This window comes from the organism of the source record quoted next, unplaced genomic scaffold (genome assembly GCF_019419815.1).
Source record: "Pyrus x bretschneideri cultivar Hongxiangsu unplaced genomic scaffold, Pyrus_bretschneideri_v1 Contig2, whole genome shotgun sequence".
NCBI classification, from domain to species: domain Eukaryota; kingdom Viridiplantae; phylum Streptophyta; class Magnoliopsida; order Rosales; family Rosaceae; genus Pyrus; species Pyrus x bretschneideri.
This window is the reverse complement of record NW_025999501.1, coordinates 4,364,755-4,377,268: the sequence shown is the minus strand read 5'-3', so window position 1 is coordinate 4,377,268 and position 12,514 is coordinate 4,364,755. Positions and strand designations below refer to the sequence as shown.

Genomic DNA, 12,514 nt, shown 5'->3' with positions numbered 1-12,514 from the left:
ATATAACAAATTGGACTTATTTTAATAAATTGGACTATTCCTACTATTGGCTCAAAAAATTGGACTTATATCAAGTTTCCTCTTTTTTTTTTTAATATAAAAAAAATCAACAACATTTTAATCCTTGTATACACTCATTTTCTAGTCATTGGATTGAAAAGTTAAAGTAGAACCAAGGATCATAATCAAGAGAGGATGCACATAGGTAAAACAGGCGTTTAGAAAACATGAGAGAAGGCCGCGTTTGAGAGCGAAAGAATGAGCGTTCGAGAGCGACAGCAGAGAATTGTGAGAAAGAAAAAGTGGAAATGGAAGGAAAAAATGAGAAGAAAAGTCGAGAAGCAGCCGATGCAGAGCAATGATCGACGCGAGGATCGAATGGGCAAAACTGGTATTTAACTGTGCAAAGCAGGCAGCAAAACAGCAAACCAAACAAAAATCAAGGGCATTTCCGTTCGGACACTATTGCTGAATAGTGCCGAACTCAACCGGCTTTTAGTATATATAATTTCCCTTGAAATCAAGGAAGAGAATGCAAACCTTCTATATAGGAGTTTTAAAATGAAAACCACCATAATTTCAACATTATTGTTTTGCCAATTGAGCACATAACTATAGCCAACCTTGCATTTGGTTGGTAATTTTCACCATGTAACTGTTTTTAAATGTCTTTTTCTTTGTTGATTAATTTAGTAATAAGTTGTATATGGGATCCTAGTTTTTTCCACGAAGAAAAACAATTACCCAAATAAGATAGAATGCTAAAACTAAATTTATAGGAGTGTTCACAAAAGCAAAAATGCTATTCTTATTATATTTTTTATGTCATTAGCATCCATATTTACGTATTGGGACCAATTGTTGTCACTAGAAATCATATTTACGTTTTCAAGCTATTTAGTACTACGGTCTAGTGGTATTCCTTTTCACTTGTATGTAAAAGTCTTAGATTTGATTCTCTCGCAAGAGCGAATTTAAACCAAATTATTACAAGCTTTTAGTATAAATAATATCGTTTGTTCAAAAAATATTTACGTTTTCAAGACACGTATTCAAGGGAATTGCCGTTCTTTAATTTTTATTTTCATCTTTTGTCACTTACCAGTAAAAATACCTCCATTATATAAAAAGTCGAAAAAGCAGTAACGCCAACCGCCTTAAAGCCCTCAAGAGAAATGTGAAACGTATGGAGTCATTCAGATTTTCCAGCACACCAACTTTTTCAAACAAGAATCCAATTTGGCAACAACTTCTTTGAGAATGAATTGGCCAATCCTACTCTTTTGGTAAAGTGTACCACACACTAGCTATACCATTGTCTAATATGATACTACTTGCATTCGGTTTGGGGTTCAACTTTCATAGTCGTAACTGTGTCTTAATTTATTGGAAGATTTTGATGCGGTTCATAGTTATAAATATTATTTGATTGAAATTTTGTTGGTTTTTAATTTTTGATCGAGGTCTCTGAAATTAATGTGATAATTTATTTTTATGTACATTACTATATTTTTTTAATTAAAAATTAGAAATTTTAGTTGTTTATATAAATGAGATTTTAAATAAAAAAAACCATAATTTGTGGGATTAAAAATATTAAAATATAAATATACTATTTTGTGTGTATATATAGAAACATGGGTACATTCATCAAAATTAATGAAAAATTTTATTGTATCAAAACATGGGTACATTTCTTCAATTAAACTTGACATGGATACATTTTAAAATCAAAGAAAAAAGAATGTACTCATATAAGTTTAAAAATGGATTAGAAAAATATTGCATAGATTTTATATATTAAAAAAAGGGTACATTTTACATGTCACATCCCGGCCCGGGGTAGATCACTTCCCGGGCCCGCTCCACCATCGTAGCACGATTTTGTCCGCTTTGGGCTTACCATTCCCTCACGGTTTTGTTTTTGGGAACTCATGAGCAACTTCCCAATGGGTCACCCATCGTGGGATTGCTCTAGCCCCCTTCTTGCTTAACTTCGGAGTTCCTACGGAACCTGAAGCCAGTGAGCTCCCAAAAGGCCTCGTGCTAGGTAGAGATGGGAATACACATATAAGGATCACACCTCTGGACGATGTGGGATGTCACAATCCACCCCCCTTAGGGGCCCGACGTCCTCGTCGGCACACCACGACTAGGGTTAGGCTCTGATACCAAATTGTCACATCCCGGCCCGGGGCGGATCACTTCCGGGGCCTGCTCCACCACCGTAGCACGATATTGTCCACTTTGGGCTTACCATTCCCTCACGGTTTTGTTTTTGGGAACTCACGAGCAACTTCCCAATGGGTCACCCATCATGGGATTGCTCTAGCCCCCTTCTTGCTTAACTTCGGAGTTCCTACGGAACCCGAAGCCAGTGAGCTCCCAAAAGGCCTCGTGCTAGGTAGAGATGGGAATACACATATAAGGATCACACCTCTGGGCGATCTGGGATGTCACATTATATATAACAAATTGGTATATTTAAGAATGAGTACATTTTAAGATTAAAAAGTTTTACATGAATGGGTACATATAATTAGCATGGGCACATTTAGCAAAATAAAAAATACAAATAAAAAAATATATATGGGTACAAATACAAATAAACTTTAAAAAATATAGGCACAAAAAGAAATTAATATATAGTTATTAAAACTTAATGAATATATTAACATTAAATGAATATATTTAATGAATATAGTCATAAATATAAATATACTAATTGTAACATTTTTAACATTAAATGAATATATTTAGAAATAAAAGATATTTTATTATTGAAATAATTAATGATGTTATTAATACCCAAGAACTTTGATCAAAAATTGAAAAGCAAAAGGATTTTAATCAATGGAGTAGCAAAAGGAATGATAAGAACCTAATTTCTCCTAATTTATTTCTACATAAAAATCATCTGAATCGAATATTGTTTAGTCATTTAAATGGTAAGTAATATATTAATGATGAATCGTTCATCATTTTGAATGATTTTTTGTAAAGATAATCTTTAAAAGAAGATTAAGACATTAACAGGTTTGAAATATGAAATTTTTATAGTAATGTTATAAATGGGGGAGTGAGTTCATCGAAGGGGAATGCAAGTATCAAAATGGCTGCGCGATACTATATTCTTCTCCTCTTCTAGACGTCTTCAATGTTTCTGATCGACAACTAAGCGCCGTACGACATTAAAAAACTACTGCTTCTTATTTCTCTAAAATGGATCGCAGAAACAACAGAGATGAAAACGATGATCTTGCTCTATCCCTATTGCCAGAATCGGTACTGCCCCGGAATGGTGCGGAGGACAAAGATGAGAAACAAGACCTTTCAATAAGAGTCTGGATAGAGACCAAGAAGCTATGGCAAATAGTTGGTCCTGCAATCTTCAGCCGCCTCGCTTCTTACACCATGAACGTCATTACCCAAGCCTTCGCCGGCCACCTCGGCGAGGTTGAACTAGCTGCCATTTCTATTGCCAACACTGTGATTGTCGGTTTCATTTTCGGACTTTTGGTACGGAACACTCACTCTCTGTTTCATTGGATTGAATATGTCATCAGACTATTAATCTAAAAACAATTGATAATTAAATTCAAAAACCTAATTTGAGTTTGTGATCTCTGACTGTTTCATAATTTAATTATGTGCCTATTAGTTAGGAATGGCAAGCGCACTAGAAACGCTTTGTGGGCAGGCCTTTGGAGCCAAAAGGTACCACATGCTTGGGATATACTTGCAGCGGTCATGGATCGTGTTGTTTCTATGCTGCTTTGCCCTTTTACCTGTTTACATATTCACCACTCCAATACTTAAACTGCTCGGGCAGACCGACGAGGTGGCGGAGCGGTCAGGAGTGGTGGCGCTGTGGCTCATACCCCTCCACTTCAGCTTTGCATTTCAGTTCCCATTGCAGAGGTTTTTGCAATGCCAGCTCCAGAACATGGTTATTGCTTGGGTTTCTTTTGTGGGGTTGTTGATTAATGCATTCACAAGCTGGCTTTTAATCTATGTGTTGGACTTTGGGGTTGTCGGTGCGGCCATTGCTTTGGATATTTCTTGGTGGTTTTTGGCTTTAGGGCTCTACGTATATGCTGCTTGTGGTTGGTGTCCTCAGACTTGGACTGGTTTCTCTATGCAAGCATTTTCTGGGCTTTGGGAATTTATCAAGCTTTCTGCTGCCTCTGGTGTTATGCTCTGGTACTTTTTTTCTTTTTTTTTTCACTTTATGTACATTTGTTCAATTGTAATCTTTTCATAGTTTGGGTTTTTATTGATGCTTTGTAGGTTTTGTTATATATGATTTATATGTGCAGTTTGGAGAACTGGTACTACAGAATATTGATATTGATGACTGGTTACTTGAAGGATACCACTATTGCTGTGGATGCCTTGTCAGTTTGGTATGAGATTCTATTTTGTACATTTCCAACTCTCTTATTAATTTGTTTAAACCAAATTTAATTACTCAAATTTAGCCTTCAAGAATTACTATTTAAGCTAATACGTATGATCTGCTCTAATTATGCAGCATGACTATAAATGGGTGGGAGCTCATGATTCCTCTAGCCTTCTTTGCTGGAACAGGGTACCATTCTTTAAACTCCTCCTATTTTTATTCTTTTTTTTTTTTTTAAAACAGAAAAATTAAGTTAGAAAATAGTTTTGTGGAATGATTTCGAGCCATACATATCAAAATTGATTATAGATACGACTTCTTTAGGAAAATTTCCCAAAAAAACAATAAAAATGTTATTACAAAAATATTGTGAGTTCACAAAAGGTTCAGCTGCCCCTAACCTCTTTCAATACGTACCTTTCACACTTCTACAAAAATCAGTTATAAAAATATAAATAAAGAGGATAAAAAATTGGCAATTTTAATTTCTTGAACACTGCATAAAATTAAGTGATACGAAAAATATATAAATGAAACTAAAAAAGAAAAATTTAATAATTAAAATATTTATAATTTCTGAGTGCTACAAAATATTAAAACCACACCCTTAAAATTGTGTTAGAATTATTGTTTTAACATAATATTATATATAATATATCATGTAAAGTTTTGAGTTGAAGAAGTTGGACCAAGATCCTCTCCTAATCTAAGGATGAGGATCCTCATGATTAAGGGATGTGGACCGTTGGATTTTTATCCAACGGCTACAAACAGGGGGTCCCTTTAAAGTTATAATAATTATAACCGTTGGATTTTTATCCAACGGTTCACATCTCTTGGTCATGAGGATCCTTATCCTTATATTAGGAGAGGATCTGGTCCAAAGAAGTTACCATCTTCATGTGGATAATTTATGGCCATCACTTCAATCATAAATGCTTTGAATTACTTGCGGAACCAGGAGATCCATTCTCTAAGAGATCTTAGGGATCACGCAATCGTGTTCATTTATCGTATATCATGCGGTTAATTTTCGTTAGGTATTATTTATATTTGACTTTTAAATTTTAAATTTTAAATAATTTATAATCGCACGATATACGATGAACGAATATAATTACATGATTACTAGGATCTTTATGGAATGGATCCGGCGAGAACCCTGTTATTACTTGCGTATGCAAGTTGGGAACTCGGGATCCTCATCTTTTAGCTTATTTAGAAAAATATTTTAGAAAAATATTATCAGGACCATTGTTTGTCCTTTTCAGGGAATAAAAGCATGTAGACCCTTAGGTTGCAGAAAAGGTGAACATTTGCATACTTTAACACGTCCTGCCAAAAAGGACAAACAAAGCAACCATAAAGCATCGCAAACAATTAAGTGGTTTCAATTTGTCGTGAAAAATCAACGATTACATAACAGTTCGACAAATATTAGCAACTTTTGTATTAACTTTGTGTGTGAATAATGTGAATTGTAATGAGAATAATTATCAAAAAATCACAACACTAATTATGTCCTGCCAAAAAGGACAAATAATGCAGCCAACAATTAAGTGTTTCATTTGTCATGAAAAATCAACGTTTACAGGACGAGAAATGTATAATTCCTACTCTAATTCTAAATAAAATTACGAAAAAACTTCAGTATGTATTCGATTCTGACTTCTCTCTGTTTCACTTCCTCCTTAATTCAATTTGTCTCATTCTGCTTATGGATTAGCAAATCAACCATAAATGGGTACAAGACACTAAATTAAGAATGGATTCTCCCAGCAGAATCCAAACCCTATCACAGACTCCTTCAAAAGTTAAGGCCTGTTTGGTGTCGTATTAAAAAAAATTCATAATTTTTCCTAACATTTCTTAAGATCCAAAACTTTGTTTGATATGAGATTCAAAATTGTTTTTAAATTTTAATAGTTAAACAAAAGCAAAAATATCTTACAACAACTCCCCGTCGATTCAGGAAGTACTATATCAATTAGGCAGACATAAATATTTAAAGAGAAGGTCGAAGGAGAGAGAGATTAGATAGAAAGAGGAGAGAGAACGAGAGAGATGATAGAGAAAGAACAGAGAGATTCAAGGGAGGAAGGGAAGAGAGACAAATGTGAGAGAAATAGCAAACAGAGGAGAGAGAAATATAAGAGAGATTCGGGGAATGAGGAGAGGAGAGAAAAAGAAAGGAGAGAGGAAGAGAGAAAGGAGAGCAAGAGCAACGAGGAGAAAGAGATTCATCAGATAAGGGAAGAAATGAGAGAAATGAGAGAAAGAGGAGAAAGAAATAGGAAGGAGATATGTAGAGGAGGAAATAGTAAGAATAAGATAGGTTAGAGAGAAAAATCGGAAGAGGAGATGAGAGAGAAAAGTAGTAGGTTTAGAGTTTAAAACTCTAAAACTCACTTTTTGTATTTTTTAGAAGTAAGCTGATTTTCAAGTTAGTTTTGAGTTTAATTTTTTGAAAATAGTCCTACAAAACAAGTATTTAAGTTGTAAAACTTAAAAAAGTGTTATCGAACCTAAAAAGTTTGAATTCAAGTAAAATACCAAATATGCCCTAAATTTTTGGTTGGCTAAATCCTAGGAGACAGAAGTTGAATCCTCTCACCCTTTTTTTGTTTATTCATCTACGAATAATATGTAAGTGACTCAAATCTAAAAAACTAGATAGGGCTAGTTTGATATTGCTGTGTTAAAAAAAAAAAAAAAAAAAAAAAAAAAACCTTTTTCTGTGTTATGATAATAAGCAACTGTAAAATAAAGTTGTTGAGTGTTTTTTTTTTTTTTTTTTTGGTAAAAGTGCCTTAACAAAAAAAAAATAGTGTTAGAATTATGATATTTAATGTGATATAATAATTACCAAAGAGAATGATGCCTGGTAAAGATTGTGATTTTGTAAAATATGCTTGGGTATACTTGTCATCAGTGGTGATGCCAGGAATTGGTGGGGGGAGGGGTGGGTTTAAATGGGTGCAAGGTTAAAAAGAATGTAGACAAACAAATCATTTTAGATAGTAGACAATAATAATGACGTTCATAATTTATTAATATTAATTACAAATTGCCACACTATGACGAACTTAGTGAAAAAAAAAAATGAAATTCTTGTACTCTATGACAAATTTAATAATTGGGTACATACACGTGGTTTGGTCGATTGTACATATGTAATGGATGCATAAGTACGTCAAATGTGTTAGTATAAACATATTGATGATGTGCAATTGTTTAAAACTGAGAAACGTATTGAATTGACAAAAAAAATACTTAATCTACTAAAGCGTAAACCAATATTTATCTAGCTAGCATACATAGTTCCAATTCCATATCAAAATTATTAGTAAAAATCCAGCCTTGAAATCATTCGAAAATCCCATGAGAAAGAAGAATAGAAGGATGTTAACGCTAAGGCTTCGACGATCACATGCTACTAAACGGCAAAACAACGCATGTTGCCTACTATCACACCTTTTATTAGAAACCAAAACGCGTCGTTCTACTATTTTTTTTTTTCTTTGCCCAGATCCAAACGACGGCATTTTGGCCTGGGTTTTGAAAAATAGAAAACAGAAATGCATTAGCGTTGCTGTTGTTGCAGAGCACCAAAAACCAAAGAACCAAACGGGATTGCTCACTTCCCACAAGACCAGAGGGGCGGAACCACCACTCCTGAGCTTGATTTCCGTCGAGGGGAGAGGCGGCCGTCCCTCTTTGCTTCTCTGTAGCTTCGCCACTACTTGTCATTTGAAAATTTCACTAAATGGACACTGATCACTATGCTTTGAAATATAAAAAAACACTTTTTTCATAAGCATGGTATACTCTACTTCTACTTTTCTATGTTTTTCTGCTATCAATGATAGCAATTTTTAAAAAAAGCTTTTTATTTTTTATTTTTTTACCAAATACGTTTGATGGTCCAAATTTTTTTAGAAACTACTTTTTGTAATGCACCACAATCTCAAACTAACCCATAATTAGAAAAATGAAAAGTCGTCAAATGTAAAGTTAAAACCAATCGGGCATGAAACGTCAAATGATAGCTCATTAATTCTTTTGGGTCTCCTTCACCAAGAGATTCAGCTTATTTATTTTTACTCCCACTTTTATCTTCTCTACCTTTATTGCATGTCTCTCAGTCTTTAATTTTTTTCCTTTTTTTTTGGAATTATTATTGGCACTCTAAAAATCTCATTATATACTCTAAACTTTCTATATTTGGAAAGAAAAATACATTTGTGAAGAGTGTAGAATGAGATTTTTGAAATACTAATAACACTTCCCTTTTTTTATATATATATATTTTTTTATATAAAAACGGCATTATTATTGGAGACCCATTTGAGTACAATGGATGTAAACGGAAGGATTAGCCAAGTTGAACTCCACATATGTTTGGTCGTCAGATTGCTCTTGTAGCCTTATTCTCTTAATCGCACAAAATGATCAGAAAGAACCAAGACCTGAGACTTAGTCATCAACTACAAATTTAGCCTACTTCATACTTGCTTAGAGCGAGTAGAATAGAGTAATTTATATATTAACTTTCTCACAAAATGAAAGCATTCCCAACTATATTCCTCTCTATGCCACTTTCAAATATGTAATGGTTTCTATAGCAGTGTTGTGAAATTCTTTTGATGAAACTCACAGGGTAAGAGTGGCAAATGAGTTGGGAGCTGGAAACTGGAAGGGAGCAAAATTTGCAGCTAAGGTTTCTGTGGCAGAATCCACTATGATTGGTGTCTTTTTTTGCATACTTATCATTGCACTCCACAGCAAAATTGCGTACATATTCACCTCAAGTAGTGATGTACTCGAAGCAGTTGATCAGATGTCTTACCTCTTGGCCATCACAATTCTACTTAATAGTGTTCAGCCTGTTTTGTCAGGTTCGTTTTTTATGTTAATAATTTGAGTAACATGTATGGACGGTCTTATTGACCATGTCTTATAATATAAGTAAACTCCGACCTCGGTTAGAAAGGTAACCGTACACATATTTGATTCACATATTGAATGCAATCAAGCATATTATTGTAGCAACGAATTTGAATGTTAATTGGTTAGGTCTGATGTAAATTTTTTGATTATATTTCACACTTGGGTTTATAATCGACAGGAGTAGCTGTGGGTTCGGGATGGCAAGCATGGGTGGCATATATAAATCTTTTCTGCTACTACATTGTTGGGCTTCCTCTTGGATTTGTAATGGGATGGATCTTCAACTTGAGTATTGGGGTACGTTATTTTCATTTATTTCCCTCCATATAAAATTTTCTTGTCATGTTCTCTCATTATGTGATTTATCACGTGATGACACTTGGGACACAAGAACGTGTAGTCCTTATAGCCATTGAAACAACCATGGGTTCTTTGGTTTTTGACACCAAAATCTACTGATGGCACCAATGTTGCAGTTTTGCTTCTTGATTTTCAATTCATCGAGTGACTACCAAAGCAAACAAATCTTTCTCAGTTGTCTGAAAGACCCTTCCATATTAATTATTATTTCATTTGGGCAATACTAGGGTCAATACAATTTGGTTTTCTTTAAGTAATCTAATTTCCATCAAGCACTGGAAGGAAAAATGACAATATCTTGGCAATTTTATTCAAATATAATTGATGTAAAAACAGGGCATTTGGGGTGGAATGATTTTTGGAGGAACTGGACTTCAAACATTGATATTGGCCATCATCACAATACGACGTGATTGGGAAAATGAGGTAATGATTGATTGAACTTAATTGAATATTCGACTTTTATCTCTTCGTTTAAACTCGTTCTCATACAAAATTGATTGAAAATTGCAGGCTGAAAAAGCCAACCAGCGTGTATTGAAGTGGTCAACCCCTACACCAGACGGGCAACCAGAGGAGCAAGTACATTAGCTGCAATTGCATTCACCATTTGTTAGGCTAGATTTTGTTTTTTCAACTCTGAGGCCGACTTTCAACCATTGAAAAAGAAAACAAAAACAAGAGAGGTGATGTGTTGTAATTGTTTAAAATATCGATATACGTGAAAATATTAATATTGTTGCAGGTCTATTTGGCATTGATATTGTTGTAGGCCAATTTGACTGAAGAATTATAGAGAGATTGAGAGAGTGTGCAGCAAGCATATAGAGAATTGGGCAAGCATATAGAGAATTGGGTGAATTATGCAGTGTGTTTTCTCACTCCCATTGTGTTTTTATTTATAATAGTACGGAAGCTAAATTCTTTACCCCAATAGGATTACAACTCTAATAGAATAATATATAGGGAATTGTTATTAGCACTCCAAAAATCTCATTCTACACTTCAAACTTTCTATATTAGGAAAGAAAAATACACTTATGAGGACTGTAGAATGAGATTTTTGGAGTGCCAATAACAATTCCCTAAGATATAATCTAAGATGTATATTAGAATCCCACGAGGATATCCAAAATAAATACACAATCACATTCCTAAACTATTAGGACTGAAACACACATTTTGAGCGTGTAAATACTCAAGTAAATGATAGATCAGGTCTTCAACGATGAAGTAAGTTCAGTTGATGAAGGCATCCACACAATGAGCGAATGCGAGTCTCAAATTAACGAAAGAATGCATAAAAGGTAAAACTCACAAAACCTCATTATGGTTAACCCCAAGGTGGGATAAAAACCTATAGACCAAGGAGAAACGTGAGAAGTTGTATTAAGTGAAAACTATACATCTTCTAGACACAAGTAGTAAGCTCACAAGGGTATGACCAGCTCAGGATTGGTGTCTCATCAAAACTTACTTAGGTAGCAAAAACCCAATGGGAATGCTCCTAATTGTTGGGAAAATGAGTACATTAAGATCACGTGAGTATACTTCTAAATACTCCTCCTGAGTTTGACAAAACTTCCAAATAAGAACTATAAGCATTGCATATGAGATAGTTAGGCATACTAATTTCTCGGACAAGCTTCTAGAAGATAGACTTTGGCAATGACGTCATGTAAAGATTGGCAAGGTTGTCGGGGATCAAATTGCTTGACTTCAATCTCCTAATGCTTTGTTGATGTGATGTAGATGTAATATTCCTTGGCGTTGACTTCGTTGATGTATCATGTCTTGGTCTGTTTGATACTGTGACATAGTCTTCATAGATCGTCACCGGGACTCAACGATAGATGAAAACATCAAGTATTTCATATATGCTCAACAATAGCTCTTAACCATGGTTAACATGTGGCGTAGTGAAGTAAGGTAAGTCTTTGAACTATTCAAAGATTTTGCAACTAAGGTCATATTGTGGATCTCGAAGACATTGCAGTATTTGTAACGGTAAAGACATAATCATTTGGGAATTATGCCTTGTGCGAGTTTGATAAGTAACCAGTGTTAGAATAACAAACAAGGCAAGCATGATTCCAAGGATCAAGGGGGTTGGATCTGCTCGAGATGCAAAGGGATAAGCCTAATTCCATAGTACCTTTAAGGAAGCAGACATACATCTTTTATACCAATTCAATGGTTGCGTGTAGGCGCAGTGCTGCATCTTTACCAATCAAGGTTTTAAAAGATGTTAGGCGCTAGTTGGCGGCAAGTTGGGGCCTAGGTCTTAGGTGGCTAGGAGGGGTCTAGGCGGGCGCCTAGGCGAACTAGGCAGATTTAACTAAATCCATTATATTTCATGTAAATAAGTGTATGTTTATACTTAAAATATATATAATTTCATCATAAACTACAAAATAGAATGACATATATATTATGAAGTATTGGAATATAATGAAAACATGGGAAACAAGCATATAATGTGTGCTCATTTAAGTATTCGACAAGTCTCTTACAGTTTATTGAAAAAAATAGAATGCAAAATGAAAGTTATTTATTTTCTGCCTAAGTGAGTCACAACTTAGACGGGTCTGGGCGGGCTAGGCAGGTACTTAAGCGGTCTAGGTGGCGCCTCAGTAGGTCTATGCACCCTTTCTTAATTTTCAAACGCTTAGGCATTAATTGGGGTTGTGGCCAGCCACCTAGCACTTAGGCGGGGACTAGGCGGTGCTAGGCGGGGATTTTTAGAACAGTGATACCAATAGATCAATAGCGAAGGAGATGGCCTGTCTAATGCAATGAGCT

At 34.7% G+C, this 12,514-nt stretch overlaps 1 protein-coding gene across 1 annotated transcript; it reads left to right on the top strand.

Moving 5' to 3' along the window:
- The first annotated feature begins 3,059 nt into the window (after positions 1-3,059).
- On the top strand, positions 3,060-10,549 carry LOC103962484 (protein DETOXIFICATION 27). The gene is made up of 8 exons (XM_009375187.3): positions 3,060-3,519; positions 3,662-4,203; positions 4,320-4,406; positions 4,535-4,591; positions 9,062-9,300; positions 9,531-9,649; positions 10,049-10,138; positions 10,226-10,549. The coding sequence occupies exons 1-8, from the start codon at positions 3,223-3,225 to the stop codon at positions 10,301-10,303; spliced, it is 1,509 nt and encodes a 502-aa protein (XP_009373462.2). The 5' UTR covers positions 3,060-3,222; the 3' UTR covers positions 10,304-10,549.
- The last annotated feature ends 1,965 nt before the right edge of the window (positions 10,550-12,514 follow it).

What these genes read in the sequence shown, in the direction of transcription:
- LOC103962484 (XM_009375187.3), top strand. Translation starts at nt 3,223, where the DNA reads ATGGATCGCAGAAACAACAGAGATGAAAACGATGATCTTGCTCTATCC. An exon ending in TGTTCAGCCTGTTTTGTCAG is followed by an intron (nt 9,301 to 9,530) that starts GTTCGTTTTTTA and finishes TATAATCGACAG; the next exon opens with GAGTAGCTGTGGGTTCGGGA. An exon ending in GACGTGATTGGGAAAATGAG is followed by an intron (nt 10,139 to 10,225) that starts GTAATGATTGAT and finishes TGAAAATTGCAG; the next exon opens with GCTGAAAAAGCCAACCAGCG.